This window comes from Paramisgurnus dabryanus, chromosome 8 (genome assembly GCF_030506205.2).
Source record: "Paramisgurnus dabryanus chromosome 8, PD_genome_1.1, whole genome shotgun sequence".
Classification (NCBI taxonomy): domain Eukaryota; kingdom Metazoa; phylum Chordata; class Actinopteri; order Cypriniformes; family Cobitidae; genus Paramisgurnus; species Paramisgurnus dabryanus.
In genome coordinates, this window is record NC_133344.1 from 18971381 (window position 1) to 18990868 (window position 19488).

At 37.9% G+C, this 19488-nt stretch overlaps 1 protein-coding gene across 1 annotated transcript; it reads right to left on the reverse strand.

Annotated features, from left to right (window-relative positions):
* Positions 1–53: 53 nt before the first annotated feature.
* wdr95 (WD40 repeat domain 95) lies at positions 54–18607 on the reverse strand. Its single transcript, XM_065280084.2, has 29 exons — positions 18540–18607; positions 17425–17701; positions 14725–14778; positions 14559–14642; positions 14319–14384; positions 13885–14115; positions 13712–13797; positions 13513–13605; positions 13312–13357; positions 13160–13206; positions 10776–10893; positions 10189–10258; positions 7943–8171; positions 7681–7786; positions 7338–7489; positions 7160–7262; positions 6376–6482; positions 6176–6255; positions 6032–6086; positions 5900–5945; positions 5572–5631; positions 5333–5495; positions 3160–3258; positions 3025–3083; positions 2796–2934; positions 2674–2713; positions 2499–2587; positions 2070–2242; positions 54–318 (listed from the first exon to the last, which is right to left on the reverse strand). The coding sequence occupies exons 1-29, from the start codon at positions 18605–18607 to the stop codon at positions 271–273; spliced, it is 2988 nt and encodes a 995-aa protein (XP_065136156.2). The 3' UTR covers positions 54–270.
* Between the last annotated feature and the right edge of the window lie 881 nt (positions 18608–19488).

Below are 19488 nucleotides of genomic sequence, written 5' to 3' on the forward strand. Positions count from 1 at the left end.
ATATGATTACGTGCCTGGAAAAAAATATAGTGAAATAACGGAGCACCATTTCATTGATATCATGTTTACTATCATTTGCTTTTTGGTATATTGGTAGGGCATCAAACTGAAGTGTAGACCTTGAAGTCGACATATTTTTATACTGCATGGTGCTACCTGCAATCCAAAAGTTCAGTAAATCTAATTTAGCACTGTTAAGTCACAACACTTAGATGCTAATTTATTTTGTTTTGTCCTGGCAATCTCGGGCATAGATGAGTTTTTGTATACTCAGTCTTTGTTATCGAGGCTTGATGGAGAATCACTCTTATTGTCCACCTGTAATCAGAACACACTATAATCAGATCCCAACAAGAATATATCCATTGGTTTAGGATTGGGGGACCAGATATAAAATTTTAGGGATCATCTACTGAAACCTCGTTTTGATCAATCAATAATCTTCTTATAATGAATAGCCCTGAAACCCACAAATACAAGGCACAACAGTAACGGTACATTCACACGGGGCGTAACGCCGCATTCACACTGGGCGTAAGCGTTAACGCTTCCCATTCACATTTAATGGGTGACGTCAAGCGTTGCCGAACTGAATTGTGGATCCGTCGGCGCTGCGTCAGTGCCGTTGCTCATCGGCAGAAGTTGAACATTTCTCAACTTTTCAAGCGGCAACGCGTGCGTCAGCCAATCATATCATATCCGCCGTTAAGCGTTAACGCTGACGGACCGTGTGAATGCACCGTAAGCGTTAACGCCTAACGGAAGGCTTGTCTGAAGCGTGGCCAACAGCCAATCACTGTTGCCGCAACACAAGCTCTGGTCTTCCGTAAACGTAATTGGCTGGCTCTGCCTAGGTTATTTGCATAAGGTGATATGATTGGCTGACGCACGCGTTGCCGCTTGAAAAGTTGAGAAATGTTCAACTTCTGCCGCGAGCAACGGCACTGACGCGGCGCCGACGGATCCACAATTCAGTTCGCCAACGCTTGACGTCACCCATTAAAAGTGAATGGGAAGCATCAACGCTTACGCCCCGTGTGAATGCGCCATAAGGACAGCACAAAACAACCATGCACAAATGTGACCCTGGACCACAAAACCCATCATAAGTCACATTGGTATATTTGTAGCAATAGCCAACAATACATTGTAGGGGTTCAGTTTGATCAATTTATGCCAATAGAATATTTAATAAAAAGCAAGTTCCATAAAGATGTTTTCTACCATAAATATATATAAAAAATATAACTTTAATCATTAGTAATGTGTTAAGAACTTAATTCAGGCAACTTTAAAGGCGGTTTTCTCAATATAGATTTTTTGCACCCTCAAAATCCAGATTTTCAAAAAGTTGTATCTTAGCCAAATATGTTTTATCCTAACAAACCTACATCACTGTAAAGCTTATTTATTCAGCAGATGATGTATAAATCTCTATTGTAAAAAAAAAAACATTTGACCCTTATGACTGGTTTTGTGGTCCACAGTCTTTGTATTAAAGAGCACCTATTGTCACGTTTTTAAATTTCCTTTCGTGTGTAGTAGTAAATGTTAAAGGTACAAACCCCAAAGTGAACGATGACACGAATTATCCTCTACAACGTAAATCTCTTTTTTTGGACTACAACAAACACACGGATTGTAGGTAACAGTTTACTTCCTGAGATTGGTGATGTATACAAGACCGACATTATCATAATTCATCCCGACTCAGCCTGTAAGTTAACTCCTGTCAGCCTTGCATTGTGAGCGAATCATGGAAACATGGTAAGGAGTGTTACATTTCCGGCTGACGTCAGAGGTATTCAGGCCAATCACTACGTACAGATTAGCTGGCCAATCAGAGACAGAGCTTTTCAAATCTGTGTGTTTCAGGAAGAGAGTGAAATCTGGAGCTACAAAAATGTACGGTACGTGGAAAATAATATTTTTCTTCACCATAAACCACGCAAACACATTATACCAAATACAGAAAACAAGGTTTTAAGCAATGAAAAAGGTGCTCTTTAATATCAGATTGGATCACAGAGCTCTGGACAATAATATAACGCCTCAACCAAACATCTTACCTCACAGTTTTCATTTATCCCCAAGTTAAGAAGATCTGGCAAATTGGTCTCTTCCTCCAGTATTGGATGAGACGGCATGCTTAATGGATCTACTAGAATCTCAGAGGGAACGGCTGGGTGCTTCCATGAAGATGGGTTGTGTATGTTCCAAACTTCTGTTTGACCGAATGTACCTGTGAAGTTCAGATTGTTTAGACCACTCCTGCAACGTTAGTATTTGCTCAGATAATAATTAATCCATTAAAATATAAGTCTTCACAAGGAGGTTGTCATTCAAGTTTTTTTAATTCCTTAAAGCCCCATACGATGTGTTTCTGTGTAGGTCAGGGGTTCAAACCCAGGCAACACACATACTGATTTAATGTATGGATTGAATGCACTAAGTAAGTGGCTTGGAAACAAGTGAAGACATCCAAAAAACATCAGTACCTATAAAATCCCCATGGATGTTCCACAGTCGTACCGAGCAGTCCACTGAACATGTGAGCAGAAACTGGTCGTTCTCAATTATCTTTAACCTTCAAAAGGCATCATTATAAAAAATGTTAAGTAGTTTATTTAACGTTCCAATATAAAACAAGAAAAGCTAAAAAAAGATACATACCCAGTGATTCTGCTGATGTGTGCTCGCCAGAAGTTCACCTCTGAAATGAGTGATACCACATCAAGGTTCAACACCAGAATTTAAAGACAAACACATATTTAAACAACTTAAACATGTCATACTTTGAGGAGGTTTTGATTCAGGCTGAAGGGCGTATGTCTTGACATTGTAAACTGAAATGTATCCTATATGATCGGCTGTGAAAAGCAAACTGTCGTCCTGTATTAAAGCAAGTTTCACGATCCCCTGCTTCAAGTGGGACTTAAACAAAAGGCAACTTTTATTAGGACTCATTGTTTTAGCTTATTTAATCAACACTGAACATCTTGAGGAGAAGTGAATGATACTTACGGCTTGAAAAGATGTAATGAACTTTCCGCCACTCAAAACGCTCCAGAAGTTAACAGAACCTTGGATTAAGATGGAATACTGTATGTTTAAGCAAGTTTTTTATTGCTTTTGTTCACCATAAACACACCAGTTTACCTTGAGACCCTGAAGATATGAGCCAGGCAGAGGAAGACATTTCAGTGACAAATGCCCGGGTCTTTAGGAAAATGAGACTCAGGACGCTTGTTTTCTTTACTGCGATATGAAAAACCAACACTTTAGCTCCCATGGCATACTGCAACAGCTCAAAACACATACATTAAAGTCTCCCTGTATTCAAAAAATGTACAAATTTAAACACATCTTTGAGCATCATAATAGCATATAAAAGTTTGACCTGTCACAGTCATTTCTTCATACTTTAAAACAGCTTGAATGTAACTCTCCACCCTTGCCTCATTTAGTATACGCAGATCTATGAATATGCAAATTAGCCCCGCTCTACTCGATCACACAGCTCGGACTATAGATATGAATATGCGAATTAGACCCCGCCTCCACTCTTTTGCACCACCTCAGACCATAGATATATATTTAAATAGATACTATTCGGCAGTTTCAGACACATAACTGCTAAGTTAGTTTTTTTACACAATGCATATGTGAGCTGTGCATTTGCAGCACTCATTTTTAAGCGCTGATTTTACTTGGCTTGTCTTAAAACATATTAAAAACACCACATAGACATATAAACAACAATAAAAACGTCTCAGATTACTTATGTAACCCTGGTTTCCTGAGAAGGCAACGAGACGCTGCGTCGCCATAGCAACGCTTTGGGGAACGCCTCGCCGTGACTGATCTGAAGCACGTGTATCAAAGCAAGTGAAACCCTCCTGGGTGAACCAAAGCACACAAATAACTGCTCGGACTTCCTCCACTCAGCAGTCCTATGTATCCAGTGCTCGCACAGGACAAACAAAATTCAGCTTTTCCTGGTCCGCATGGCATCCCGCTCATTATCTCATCATTGTTTATTTGATACACGTGCTTCAGATCAGTCACGCCGAGGAGTTCCCCAAAGGGTTGCTATGGCGACGCAGCTGAGTTCCCTCAGAAGGGAACCTGATTTTCCCCACAGTGGGACTTTTACCACACACGTTACAGAATGACAAGCTCTCTTACCCTTAAAGGGGACATTTCGCAAGACTTTTTTAGGATGTAAAATAAATATTTGGTGTCCCCGTGTGAGAATGTGAAGTTCTAGCTCAAAGTACCATATAGATAATTTATTATAGCATGTTAAAATTGCCACTTTGTAGGTGTGAGCAAAAAATTCAAAAAAAATTTACATGCAAATGAGCTGATCTCTGCACTACATTGCAGTGTTGTGGCTGGATAGATTAAGGGGCGGTATTATTATAATAAGATCCCCTTTTGACATCACAAGGGGAGCTACATTTCAATGACCTATTTTTATACATGCTTGCAGAGAATAGTTTACCAAAACTTAGTTATTGAGTTGTTGTTTTTCACATTTTCTACGTTGATAGAAGCACTGGGGACCCAATTATAGCACTTAACTTGGAAAATGTCAGATTATCATGATATGTCCCCTTTAAAGGTTCAACCATTTTGGTACTGAATTGTCTAATCATATAAGCCAGTGCCCGGTTGCATGAAAGTCCTTACGCTAAGAAATCCCTTAAATATAAGGTACCCTTAATAAAACATGGGTTGCAAGAAAAACCCTTAAGTGAACCATAAGGCTGTCAATAAGTATTTACCCTTAAATGCTAAAGTATTACCTTAAGTTCTGCTATGCGTTGCTACAAATTCCTTAAGTCCCATTTTCCCTTAAAAACTTAAGGGACTATAACAGGCCCCTTAACGTCACACGATCGAAATAATCCCTAAGAAAAAAAGTGATGCCCATTTATTAGGATAATAGCGGTTTAATTGTCCGTCAATCTAAAGTGCTTCAAGTTTGAATTACTTTGAGGTTTTATATCTGCGGCACTTTATAGTCTTTTATTTACAAGGTTTCATTTTACAAAAATCCGCTGTCTGTTGATCTGCGTGCGTTGATTTGTTTACACTTTGAGATTTTGTAACTATAGCAACCGCTTCTCTGCTGCCGTATTTTGGCAGAGACTACCGTAAAATACTTAATATAAAATACACTTAGGTAAGGGTGACAGTTAAGACCTTTGTTGCAACGCTCTTAAAGAAATCCCTTACCTCAGGGATTTTTTCTCCGTCAGGGAAACACTCACTTAAGGAGTTTCATGCAACCGGGCACAGAACACTAATTGGAATATTGCCATACCAAAAGTACTGCTAGGGTCTGGAGACTGAGGAGTCTGGAAGCGACACTGTATTCTTCCAGACACCACATTCCACACGATAACCTCGCCATCATAGCTACCAGTGGCTAGGAGATGGGGTGCACAGTGAGCAATACATAAAATGTCTTCTTTGTGTCCTTTTCTCTGTGTGTGAAATGCAAAACAATTAACCGTAAAGAAGATACAAACGACACGTGTGTGTTTCAAAGCATGCTAATACCACATCCTCCTGCCAGGAAGGTTTTGGTCTCTGGTTGAACTGAGTTTCTTCTATGGAGTCCTGTTGAAAGTACAGAAAATGAATGCGTATACCATCACAGCTCATATTGCAGTTTTATTAAAAAACACACTTGTGCCCAAGTTCTCTCCAGCACATGAGGATTGAGAAATGTGGAAGTAAATGAAATATGGAAATAGAGCGCACTGCAATAAAAGCAAGTGCACTAGGGAGGAATACAGTTCATGGCAGTAAACCATTTTACGAGAGTCATCTGTGGGAATTACGATGAGATAAAATAAGGATGTGGTGAGAGCCGGTTCATACTCACCAAGTAAATGTCAATCCTGTGGCCCCATCCAACAGAAATCACAAACCTGGGAAAACAAATAAAAAAATAACTTAGCCAAATATGGGAAAATATCTTCAGTGGGTATGCTGTTCAATGTGAGCAGGGACTCACGCGCTCTGGTGCAATGTGACAAAAGAGCAATCGCAAATTTCTTCTTGTTTTCCATCTAAAGGAAAAACATAAACCAGGCTTTTTTCACAACAGCTTCACATTGTTCGTGAATTAATATCTTCTTCAAAACTATGAATTATTAACCTTTACTGAAGATCTTTATGCACTTTCCGTTGTTAAAGTTCCACATTTTGAGGCAGCCGTCTCTTCCACCAGTCACTAGCCTATAGTGAAAAGAAAAATATATTGTGTTATAATGTATAATATATACAAATACATTTGAATCATTAATGTATTTATTTGCAGTGTTATTTAAATTATTAAGCTATGGTATTGTCACCAACCTCCTTCCTCTACTGTCAAATGCCAAACAGGTAATAGCAGACTGCCCGTGCGCACATCCATATTCAAACATATGAGCTCCAGTGTCCAGATCCCAGACTTTGACAACCTAAATTTAAAGGGGACATTTCACAAGACTTATTTAAGATGTAAAATAAATCTTTGTGTAGTTTTTGGGTATGCAAATGAGCTGATCTCTGCACTAAATGGCAGTGCCGTGGTTGGATAGTGCAGATTAAGGGGCGGTATTATCCCCTTCTGACATCACAAGGGGAGCCAAATTTCAACAATCTAATTTTTCACATACTTGCAGAAAATGGTTTACCAAAACTAAGATACTACGATGATCTTTTTCATATTTTCTACGTTGATATAAGCACTGGTGACCAAATTACAGCACTTAAACATGGAAAAAGTCTCTTTTAGGTAATATAATGAATCCATATGCCAAAGCCCTAGTGAGAAAACAGGTACGGTTTATTTAAGAAATTTGCTTTATGGTTTGCCTGTACATGTGCATGGGAATGTAGAAAACCTACATCTGCAGTACATATATATGTACATTGTAAACTGTCAGAAACCCCAGGGCAGTGCCATTTTAATATGTACCATTTAGGTACAGATATGTATGCATTTGGTACCAATATGTACCTCTGAGGTACTAAAATGAAAAAATGAGAGGTGCACTTTTTCAAAGGGTACCACCCATTGGCAACTAGCGACCATCTTTCGCCCATGTTTTCTGACAGTGTAAATGTGTTAGACATACTTTTCAAACCTACTCACCGATCCCTCTGAGCAGCTCACCACCTGCCTGAACTCCTCACTGTATCCACAGCACATCACTGGCTCACAATGGGACACAATGGGAATGCCTGTATGTTGTGATCTACAACAGATGAAATACACATAGATTTAAACTAAATATTGTATCTATAATGTTCATACTTATGTGAATGCATACTTTGTCTGCATGGATAGCAAAGCAAGGGAATCCGTGGCAATGTAAAGACCCTTCACGGCTGAAGAATAGCGGCATGCTGACAATTCTCCTTGTATTTGACTTTCTTGTGGATTTGCAGTGAATAGGCATGCTTTATCATGAATATGCCATATCTAAAAACAAATCATCAGTCATTGTCATACTACATATTTATTAGGGTCTACTTAATGAACCGGTAATGCAGTGGCTTTACCACTGATTCCGTTTTGCAAAACATTAATTTATTTTTTAATAGTAAGTCATTACGTTTAGCTTAAGATATGTGATTTGTGAAATATTGAAATATTTTGGATTATTTCCTCACCTTGGCAGTGTTGTCTCTGGACACAGAATAAATGTGTCCTTTTTCTGAGGCAATACAGAGGTAAGCAATAGGTGCTGTGTGACCTTTTAAAATTGCTGTTGGACGCCTGCCATTTTCAGAATATAAAAAACAATGAGCACATAAAGAACGTTTATGTGAATTTTATACTTATCTGACATGGTTTCAAAGTACAACAATTAACTGTACAGACTAAAAATGAGACGCGACTTTGTAAATAAGACAATAAGGATTGAAGACATACTCATGCATGTACGGGCTCCACAAACGCAACAGCTTGTCCATTCCACCAGTGACTAAAAGGTTTTCACTTTTACTAAAGTCAAAGGCCATGACTCCTTTACAAACAGCGAAGACTGTTTGGTCGCAAGCTGGCCTCTGCTGTGTATTGCCGAGTGTAATTTTTTTTAATCTTCCTTCTCCACAGATGTCATTCATGCGTTGGTGAATGTCGATTGATGGTAGAAGGCATCCTTATGAGAAACAGAATGTCAAATTTAACATACTGTATATTTACACAGATCCCAGTTGACAAATGACTCCTGCGCAAATCCTCTAAATCTCAACATGTCATTTAAATCTGTAAAAATGCAGTTTTATAACACTGAAATATTTGTTAGGTTATCCTTTTGACATAAATAAATTAGATTCTGGTGCTATTTCTGCCCTGCTAAGCAGACCTTGAATTAAAAGGGAGTGAAACAAACACAACATTTCTGCTTTGCTATTAAAGGATTTGTACAAGTAACATTTGACCACAAATTTAAAGGAATATTCCATTTTCTTAAAAGAAAAATCCAAATAATTTCCTCACCACCATGTCATCCAAAACGTTGATGTCTTTCTTTGTTCAATCGAGAAGAAATTATGTTTTTTGAGGAAAACATTGCAGGATTTTTCTCATTTTAATGGACTTTAATAGAGCCCAACATTTAATACTTAACTCAACACTTAACAGTTTTTTTCAACGGAGTTTCAAAGTATAAACGATTCCAAACGAGGCATAAGGGAACGGCTAGCGAAACGATTGTCATTTTTGATAAGAAAAATAAAAAATATACACTTTTAAAGCACAACTTCTCGTCTAGATCAGGTCGTGATGCGTGATGTGACCCCAAGCAATACGTCATGACGTCAAGAGGTCACAGAAGACGAACGCGAAACTCCGCCACGGTGTTTACAAATGTGTTGAAAGAGGACCGTTCCTACGTTGTTGTATGTCAACTGATACTAATTAATGTCTTTGTGTTAGTTTATTGTTTACAATGGTCCGCAAATGTGCGTTTTATATATGGAACACGTGACCTCCCTACGTCACTACCTGACCGGACCTAGACAAAAAGTTGTGGTTTAAAAGTGTATATTTGTTATTTTTATTGTCAAAAATGACAATCGTTTCGCTAGATAAGACCCTAATGCCTCGTTTGGGATCGTTTATAGTCCTTTGAAACTCCGTTGAAAAAAACTCTTAAGTATTGAGTTAAGTATTAAATGTTGGGCTCTATTAAAGTCCATTAAAATGAGAAAAATCCTGCAATGTTTTCCTCAAAAAACATAATTTCTTCTCGACTGAACAAAGAAAGACATCAACATTTTGGATGACATGGTGGTGAGTAAATTATCTGGATTTTTCTTTTAAGAAAATGGAATATTCCTTTAATAGAAATAATTGGAAAAGACATTGTGCATCAAACAAGTCTATTTTTAGGACCGTCAGGGTTGATGCATCGAGTAATTACCCTGCCAACCCAAGACACAAACAACACCATTCCACCTTATTCTCATTAACGTAATGTTTGGATGTTTTACTACTGGGTTTGCTCATATTTCTTTATTTTTCATTTCATTACTTTCAACAACGCTGTTCATTATTGTAATATAAAAATAAGAATCATCCTATTGTTACATCCCCATCTGTTCCCCTGTCTGTCATCCCCAACCGGACTTCAATTCCCATCATCCTCTGCACTCCCCCACCTGAACTGTGTTGTGTTATCTTTCTCACATTATGTTCATCATCATCATTGCCTATTTATACCCTGTTGTTTCCATTAGTCTTTGTCCTTCTATGTCTACGTGTATGTATGATTAATGTTATTATTCCTTATTAAAGGCGGGGTGCACAATTTTTGAGAAACACTTTGAAAAAGGGAGTCGGGCTGAGTACCAAAACACACTTGTTGTCAATCAGCAGTAAGGGGCGTGTCTACTAACCGTCATCGTTGCCTGGGTTGCGTATGTGTGGGGCGGGTCTATTAAAAGAAGTGCCAGATTCTACTGGGGTAGGGGCGTGTTTGGTTAGGTCATTTCAAATGTCAACATTGGCTTTCAGAGATTGTGCACCGCGCCTTTAAAGTTTAAATGTTTTGTCTCTTCTCGTCATCCTCTCCTCCCCAGCACGCGTAAAACCTGTCTTAGTTTTTTATTAAATTAAATTGATGAAAAGCAATCACTGTGTACTGGAAAACAGAGTAATTTTTCAAATGTTACCCATAACAAGGGCGGAGTCTTCATGGTTGGATGCAGATATAACAGCAGGAATGCTGTGAATGTATTTCACCTGTAATGATAATAAAATCTTTTCACAGTTCTGTGCCATATACTTAGCTCTGTTAAAGGCGCTCTAAGCGAATCTGCGAGACGTCACTTTTTGTTGATGTTTGAACTGTTTTCAAACAAACGGAGCGTAGCTAACTCCTCCCCCTGCCCCTCCCTTCCATGCTTTCATGAATGCGCCCAACCCCCACCGCCAAATCCTTCTTGTCGTTTATTGGCTGGAACACTTTGTTTTGTTTCGTGGTGCTAGGTTTGGCTACTGTGTTTATATTGAAGTTTGTAGAGCCTGGACTGTCTACAGAGATTGCGTTTTTTTACAGTTTAATCAGCGGACAGGCAGCAAACAGATAGTGAGGAGATGTTTGCTGTATGTAACAAAACATGTTTTATGGTCTAAACTGCGTAAATTCGCTCAGAGCCCCTTTAATAACTTTAAAAAATGCCATTTGTGCATAATGTATGCATATTATAAACAGCAAAAAATGACAAGAAAATAATAAGATAATATTGAAATGTTTAACCTTTGTCACCCAGTCTTGGTGGATTTTCCATCTTATATATGTTATATCTGGATATTGAACGGCATGATCAAGGCTGATGTTTGGCATGTTCTCCAATAGCGGCAAGCTTTTCCACAACCTGGAGAAAAATAAATTTGAAAAAACGTACAAACTATGCATTCACTCTTAAAACGGATGTGTTAAAACAACACATCTTGGGCCCTATTTTAACGATCTGAAACGCAAGTGCGAAGCGCAACGCGCAAGTGAGTTTGTGGGCGGATCTTGGGCCCTGTTGCTATTTTCCCGGCGTGAGAAATAACTCTTGCGCCGGGCGCAAATCAATGAGGCTGTTTACACTTGGCATTAACATGCGTTTTCATCGATCGGATCACAAGTGGACGAGAGAGACACATTACGTTTACACCTGGTATTTAAATCCGTCTCTTTTGTCCACTTTCGACCGCATCTGTCCTGAATACTGTGAGGGGATGGTCTGTGAGACGGTGGGCGAGTCTCTCTGCTGTCATTCAAACCCGAGCGGGAGTAATTATGAGTTTATATGGACGCAAACTAATATTATGTCGGAGTCCACTGCTTGTTTAGCAAGTATACATGCTGCATAGTGTTTTGTACGTTTATATGTTGGAGCTTTCTCTGAATTTTCAGCGCAATTGATGAAATAGGATCGCGCAACTTTCACACGCTTTCAAAACGAAACTACGGAGATCAGCCGCTTTAGTTGTATCAATGAAAGGCTAAAAATAGCGCTGTTCACCGTATGTTTACGCCAGAAGTCAAAAAAAGACGTAAAACTTGTGTTTAATACCTCAGATTAGATAAATGGGCGGAGAGAAGGCGGTCGCGTGTGGCTGTTCGAACGCATTCAACCACATATGCGTTCCGCAACTCCAAAGCGATCCGATCGAAAGTGGTTTCGACTACCTCTGGATGTGGTTGAAAGTGGTCGAAAGTGGACGAGCTCAAAACGTTTTGAACACCGTTTACACCTGGCATTAACGTCGTCCACTTGTGATCCGATCGACGAAAACGCATGTTAATGCCAAGTGTAAACAGCCTCAATAAGGGGTTGGTCTGAAGTAGGTTCATTATTCATAGGTGTGGTTTGGGCGTAACGTCAAATAAACCAATCAGAACGTCATCCAACATTCCCTTTAAACGCAAGGGCGCAAGTTCCATGGCGGGTTGCTATTATGACGGATTTACCAGGCGTACGCCAGGAGCGGTTTACAGCCGAGGAGACCCACGCTCTTGTAAGAGCAGTCAAAGACAGAGAAGTTGTTTTGTATGGGGATAGGAGAAACCCGCCCAAATCAGCGTAGGTTAAACAGGCGTGAGAGGAAATAGCCACAGTCTCATCAGCTGGCATCCCCATCGTTGCGCCAAGCGCTACAATGATGTCAGGAGATGGGGGAATCCCAAGCTTGCCAGCATAAATCGGGCACGCCGTGTAACGGGAGGTTGATCTGCCTCTAAACAGACGCCAGCAGAGGACATCGCTGCGTCCACCCTCACCGCTGAAAGGGTTTGGGGGCTTTGAAATCGGACCCAATAAACGCAAGCAAGGTCCAACCCCAAAGTACTCTTACAAATCAAGTTCATATACATTAAGGATTCTTATGAAAACATTTTAATTATTATTTACATAAAATAAACGTAATACAGCCACACAACAAACTTATGAAAATATTTTAATCGTTATTTGCATGAGAATTTTTTAACGCAGCCACACAATAAATAAAAACTATCACCACAATGTTCACCACTATGATTCCCCTTATCTCGTGTATTAATATTTTTAAGTGTAACAATTTATGATTTGCAAAAATAACTGTTGCATCTGTGTAGATTAGATGCAAAGTGTCTGCGCGTTGTGCACGCTATACATTATGGTCAAGCATGCGCCCTTAAAATAGCATAATGAACAACGTGCAACGCGCCACTGACTTTAAACTTTTTTTTTCTGGTCAGTGGCGCAATTGTTTTTTGAAACTGCAAAATAGCATCAGGGATGGTTTGCGCCGGAACACGCCTCTTTTTTTGCGCTGAACCGCCCAGGGAGCGCAAGTTCATTCCCTAGTTTGCCGACGTGCGTCACAAAATGTGTAAACAATTAATACATCCTTTCTTAAAGTGTTTAAAAACTGGGAGCAAAGGATTTGCTTTTGACGCAGTACCATCTCCAAAATAGGGGTCTGTTTGGTTTCCGCATTTTCATTGGTTATCTTTCAATGTCCATGTGCATAGCTGTTCAGTGGACCGTGTCAAAATTTTACAGCTTAATTTATTCATGAATTTATGAAATTCGGAGTGAGCATGCTTGACTTGCTCTATTAATTTTGGTTTTACAAAAATCAATGAGGATTATTAAAAACCTTGTTTACCTGAGCATCTCCCTGACCGACTTCATTAGGATGATGTTCACACAGCCCTAGAATGTCAAACTCTTTAAGATTAATCAAATACAGATAGTAGGCTATTATATGAAATTCATTCATGCTGGACTGAATCTGTTTAGTGTTGGGAATACACTTACCTTAGTGTCCCCATACAGAATGAGACATTCATCTGGGCCAGTACAGCTGAAATTTAATCAAAAAAGCAAACAAATGTTGACATTTCAAAGGCAGCTGTTGTTGTTTTGTTTTACTTCATTCAATATAAAAACAAAAATTTTATGAATACAGCATAGCCTTATTGTTTAAAATATTTTTTATTTTCAGATTGCCACACTCACCAGTAATCCAGATTTAAAGGCACAGTTTCTAGTGCACTTATCTGACACCAAGGCTCCAAAGAAGAGAACTCATAAATCTGAATCTCTCTGGTTCTTTGAAAAGAGGGATAAAATAAATAAGAGCATTATCACACTCCAAGTGTATGATAGACTAAGATTTTAGTTTAAAAGAACACATTTTAGTTTAAAAGAAGTTTACCCTGTTGCAATAATCAGTTTATTGTACTCTGTCATGAGGGCAAAATCCGTGGCTCGTTTTAGCGTTCGACCGGCAGGTCTCTGAGGCTGGATATGGAAAAATAATAAAGCGTACATTAATAAATACAGGATCATATTATACTATATGTAATAATGAAAAAATAAATAACTTACAAACACATTCTTATTGTTCTTCAGCTGAAGGGTAGGGCTCCAGTAGTTGACAAGCCCATCTTCTCTGACGGTGACAACGGTGCCATCAGGACTGATCTGAACTTCAACAACAGGTTCTCCACGACGCAGATTGTTAATTTTAGCCGGCAGCATGAAAGCCGCCATCTTACTGCGACGCACTGTCTCCTCTTTCTCTTTGTACTCAAGGTACATGTATGTGCAAAATTCATGCTAAACAAAAAAGTTGTTTATATAAACAAGAATGTTTAATCTACTTATTGCATTTATTCATCAAGTTACCATCTTTCTGAGTGAAAAATAAATCAATTTTTAAACTTACTCTAAATGCAACTTTGCAAATAACAAACTGAATGTTCATTTATTACAAAAGAAGACATCTGAGACGTAAAGGGGAATTTTTGAATTATTCATACCCACTCGATCTTGCCATCACCAGTGTAATCAATCTTCATGAAAAGTTGCTGAATTTGAGAATCTTTCTGTGACATGTCAAGAAGCGTTAGAGGAACGTAATAGTGGGCCAATTGTGTGAGAGAAAATATTACAATTAATAAAATTATGAGACATTCAATAATTAGTCCATTTAAACAAGCAATAGAATAACTGAATATGCAGTATGAGATTAGTCTAATCGTATGAGGCATAACACTCACAATAACATGCAATCCTGCACATGCTTTTACAACAGAATGGAATTGTGGGTAATCAAGTTTGTCGATGCCGGCCTTTGCAAACTCCTGAAAAACAGAGTAGAATAAGAAAACCACTGCCTGTTTAATAAATGTTCATAAGGCTTTCAAATAATATTCAGATACTTACATCAAAAGCCTGTTTAAGATTCTTAAGATTGCCAAGAGTCACCACATGCTCCATCTGTTTCAAAAATTAAAGATTGAAAGAAATTTTGGTAACATTTTACAAGAAGGTTGTATTTGTTAACATTACTTAATTAATTAGCTAACATGAACTAACGATGAACAAACGTCTAAATTGCTCTTTGTTCGTTCATGTTAGCTAATCCACTTACTAATGTTACAAAATAGCCTACAACCTTATAGTAAAGTGTTACCAAATTTTTGAGAAAAGCAAACATGTATTGCCTTTTCAAGAAGTATGTATTAAAAGGCAATGAAAACATATTTACATTGCCACACTAAACTTTAGTGCTACAAAGTTTGTCAGTGAGAAGACCAACAGGTGTTTGACATATTTAGTTGACATTGACTAGTTGACTTAAAGGCGAGGTGCATGATTTTTGAAAAACACTTTGGAAAAGGGAGTCGACGGAGTACCAAAACACACTTGTAGCCAATCAGCAGTAAGGGGCGTGTCTACTTACCGAAATCGTTGCCTGGGTTGGTAGAAGGTCCAGATTCTTTGGAGTAGGGGCGTGTTTGTTTAGATGATTTCAAATATCAACATTGGCTTTCAGAGATCATGCACCCTGCCTTTAAGTTAAAATATTAAAGTCTCACAAAAAAGACTCAAATTGCAAATCTCTTTCTAGATTTTATACCCGACATTGATTGCTTACTTGAGAATGAGAGATGCTTAAATATCTATTATAGATACAGATTGTAACTTTAACGTGTGCAGTCAGATGGCAAATTGCCTCCAGCATAAAACAAATGTGGTCTTGATAAGAAAAGTAATTGATTTGCCTATTGCTGCACAAGCTCAAGCACAATGCTGAAATAAATTCAAGTCTTTTGTGTCATTCATCCAATGAGTGGTCATGACAGATTAACTTACCCTGCACTGACTGTCCAGTGTCAATTTAAAGGTCAGAGAGCTAATGGATGAATTGATACTGTTCTCTTTTAAAATAACATTCATGGCAAAGAGCCAATCTAGTAGCCAAAAGATTTGGCATATCTGATAAAGAATGACAAGTGACGGTTGGCCTACAATACCGCGAGAATGTTGATGGGTCAGACAATATGGCAAGTGTGACGTTTAATTCAGACAAATTTATGAGACCTGCTGTATAAAACACGTATTAAATCAAAATGCCACGTTAGGATATGAAAAGACTTCTGCAACTCACCAGTGGTTGATATAATGTTATACACTATTCCGTAAGTCTATATAACAAACTTGCATATAATTTACAGTTACAGTTATTACAGTTATCGATTTAAAAAATGCACAATATGCGTGGTTTGAAACGTAAGAAGGCTTCGTGAATGAGGGGGCGTGGTCAAACAAACGACTGATCTCTTGCTGATTACGTCAAAGCACCGCGAGAGCGATTCGAAAGCAGCTTCTCCTCTTGATTTCTCGAATCGCTCTCGCGGTACTTTGATGTTTTGGGGCGCTGCATGAAGTCGAGCACCGTTAACGCACACGTGTGCGCTATAAATCGTATCCTAAGTTTTAAAAGGGACTTTACTTTTCTCAGATATTTTATACCCGCAATAATAATGAACATCGCGTAGACAGGAAAATTCTACTTTGCTCTGATCTACTGTAAGTAGGCTGCATCCTGCATGCTTTTTGAGAAAGTACAGATCATACTCTTATTTCATGTACAAACACCCACAATGTAATATGATTTCACTGAACTACTTACATTAGGCCTATGGATTTATGTAACACTAAACACACACTAGCGGTTGTTAAGACTGCTGTGTGTACTTTTGTGTTGGAAAAATTATTATAGTTAAAGTTTATACAGAACTTAATTTACACATTTTAAATTTTTTTAAAAAGTACACCTAGCTTCTAAATGCCAGTTCAATGGTTCCCCCTTATGAAAATTAATCATGGTTTTACTACAGTAAAAAAAACATGGAGTAACCATAGTTACCACAAAAAAGCATGGTTTTGATTACCATATGGTTTTCAAAAAACATAGTTAAACCATGGTTACTGCAGTAAAACCAAGGTTTTGCTAATAGTAATCAATATGCCAAAAAAACAAAAACATGGTTACTACACTTTTACCACAAATACACCATGGTTCATTTTCGTAAGGGCCTATGTAAAAGAAGACACAATTTAATACTTGTGATGCTTTTTATTATGTGATTAAAGGTAGTTGCACTTGCTTTTAAAATTCACCTAAATACCTAAAAAAATCTAAACTGCCACTCTGAAGCGATATTAGCGGTAGTATGAATTTAGTGTGAATTAAGGGCACTGTGTTTCAGTATTTTTATTGCCTGGTACAGTCTGTTTGGACAAGCCCTTATTGTCCAAATAGATGTTTTTGCATAATGTATAGCCTCCAACCATCTGTGCCACACAAGGAGTTCGTAATAAGAGGTGTCAAAACCAAAAAATATTATTTCTCTCTACATATTCAAAAGGATTTTATATGCAATATGTAGGTTTTGGATCTCTCAGGAGTGATTCAGTCCAGCTGGCCGACTCCCTGATCTATCATTATAGAATTTTATTTAAATTAACTTACAGAAGATGCTGGGGCAAGCTGTCATTTAATATAGGTGACATACAACTGCTTGGGGATACAGCCAGACTGCAGATGTTGCATGAGTGTGACCCTGTAACTTTTACCTTAAGTTCATAGAGTTTAGAGATAGGATCTTGTCTGTAGCGTCGTCGCATGCTGAGGTTAGCACTGTCTCCCATGGCAAGAGAGTGTCGCCTGGGTTCTCGCCTCAAGAGCTCTCTCTCCAGCCAATCAGGAATCTTTTGGCTCCTCTTAGTAGAGGCAATTTTTCTGGGAATCAGACCACTTTTGGGCATCCTGGTGGTCTGTTGTCTATAACCCATATCTGTCTTCTGGTTCAGTATACCAGGTCCACGCACTGATCCATATTCTGCCAAAATACTGCAACAATATATTTACTTAATCATTTGTTTACTATTTTGTATTATAATTTGATCATGCTACAAGTATGAAGAACGGTCTAACCCTAGAAGAGTCATTTTAAAAACTAAAGAAAACTTTCATGTTATAGGTTAATCAATACCTATGAGTAGGCTATTTATGTATCAATACAATGAATGAAGTATATATTTGTTATGGAGTAAAGCATATATTTATCAATACAATGAGTAATGTATATATTTGTCAATACATTGGTAAAGCATATATTTATCAGTGCCATGAAATGAATGCATTATATATCCTATATAGCAGAATGTTATTATTAAATAGCTTGTATTAAAATAACTTTTTATTAAATAACTTGTCTTTCCAGTTGTTGAATCATTGTAAATAAGCTTTAAACCATTATCTATGTTGTGAAAAGCATCAGATTAAATATCTGCTTTGTTTGGAAAATTTTATGTAGCATATGCTGTACGTATATAATTTGTACACTTTATTGTCTTTAAAACATAAATGAATTATGCATGGACACAAACTTTTACAGTAGGCTAATCCTGCATGGCACTCACATTCACTGTCTCCGTATTCCCTAGCAACAGTAAACACTATGAGTTACAGGAGGAGTGACTGTCAAGGTCGGGTCTTAAAAATGCCAGAATATAAATGTGTTGCAAAATCTAGTGCTCATGCTGAGATGAAAGTCATGCAGCAGAACAAATTAGTATAAGGAGCTGTATCACAGTAATGCTGAGCAAATGAGCAGTGCCTTGTCTAAATATATGGGAAATGATATCGCTGTGAAGAATCAGCTCAACAAAAGCATTAAGCAGAATACCTGAACTTGTTCTGCGTCTCAAGTTTGGCTCCGGCAGACGAGGGCCGTGTTTTTCTTCCTAGCGGCATGTCTGGAGAGATTTTAAACAGCCTGTAGTCTTCTTGGCTTGACTGTCTTTCTCCTTTGAGGCTGCTGGTTTGTTTTGTTCCACAAGCTATGGCTGCATGCGGATCTATTGAGGGCTTAGAGACACAGCACACCTGAGTCTCAGGTTACCTGCTACTCAAAGCACAGCGGGATTCTTCCTATTAAGAACCACACTAAAATAGTTGTTTGGTGATATTTAAAATATTATAAATTTAATTTTTAAATAAAAATGGTTCCAGCTCAATTGTTAAAGCATTGTATTATCTCTGCTAAAATCGTGGTAACACATACTGAAAAAATTTACAGTACACTCTAAATGCTGGGTTGTTTCAACCCGATTGGGTAACACATATGGACAAACCCAACCATTGTGTTTAAATTACCCAAATGCGTTTAAATTACCCAAATTTCTGGGTTGCTTGGGTCAAATATGGACATTTACTAGGTTTGTTTACTGTAAAGCCATGGTTGGATTAATCCATATTTTACCCAATCATTAATTGAAACACCCATTTTTTATGTGTGTACCTTATAATGGACTGTAAGTCACTTTGTAAAAAACAAAATGGAAAAAAGTTATAGCTTATATACAATATATACAACTTCTAAAAATACCACTTCTACTTTATGAGGTAATATATACTGTATATATGTATATAAGTGTGCTGGTTTAACAGTTACCCAATAAATAAGTATTTTATAAGGATATAAAGATTTTCCTTTTAAAACCTGATTTAAAATGGTCTTCATTTATTGAATTAAACAACACACCCCTTGTTTTATTGAGCGCTTTATTAGGAACTACTTAAAAATGTAATACAGTTTAAAAAAAACAGTACTGTTCTATCTCCTAAATGAAAAT

Coding starts and splice junctions, on each gene's coding strand:
- wdr95 (XM_065280084.2), bottom strand. CDS start 18,607: ATGCCGCTAGGAAGAAAAACACGGCCCTCGTCTGCCGGAGCCAAACTT. Junction 14,779..17,424: donor CTAAACTCTATGAACTTAAG/GTAAAAGTTACA, acceptor TTTTTGAAACAG/ATGGAGCATGTGGTGACTCT. Junction 2,714..2,795: donor TGAATCAAAACCTCCTCAAA/GTATGACATGTT, acceptor CACTCATTTCAG/AGGTGAACTTCTGGCGAGCA.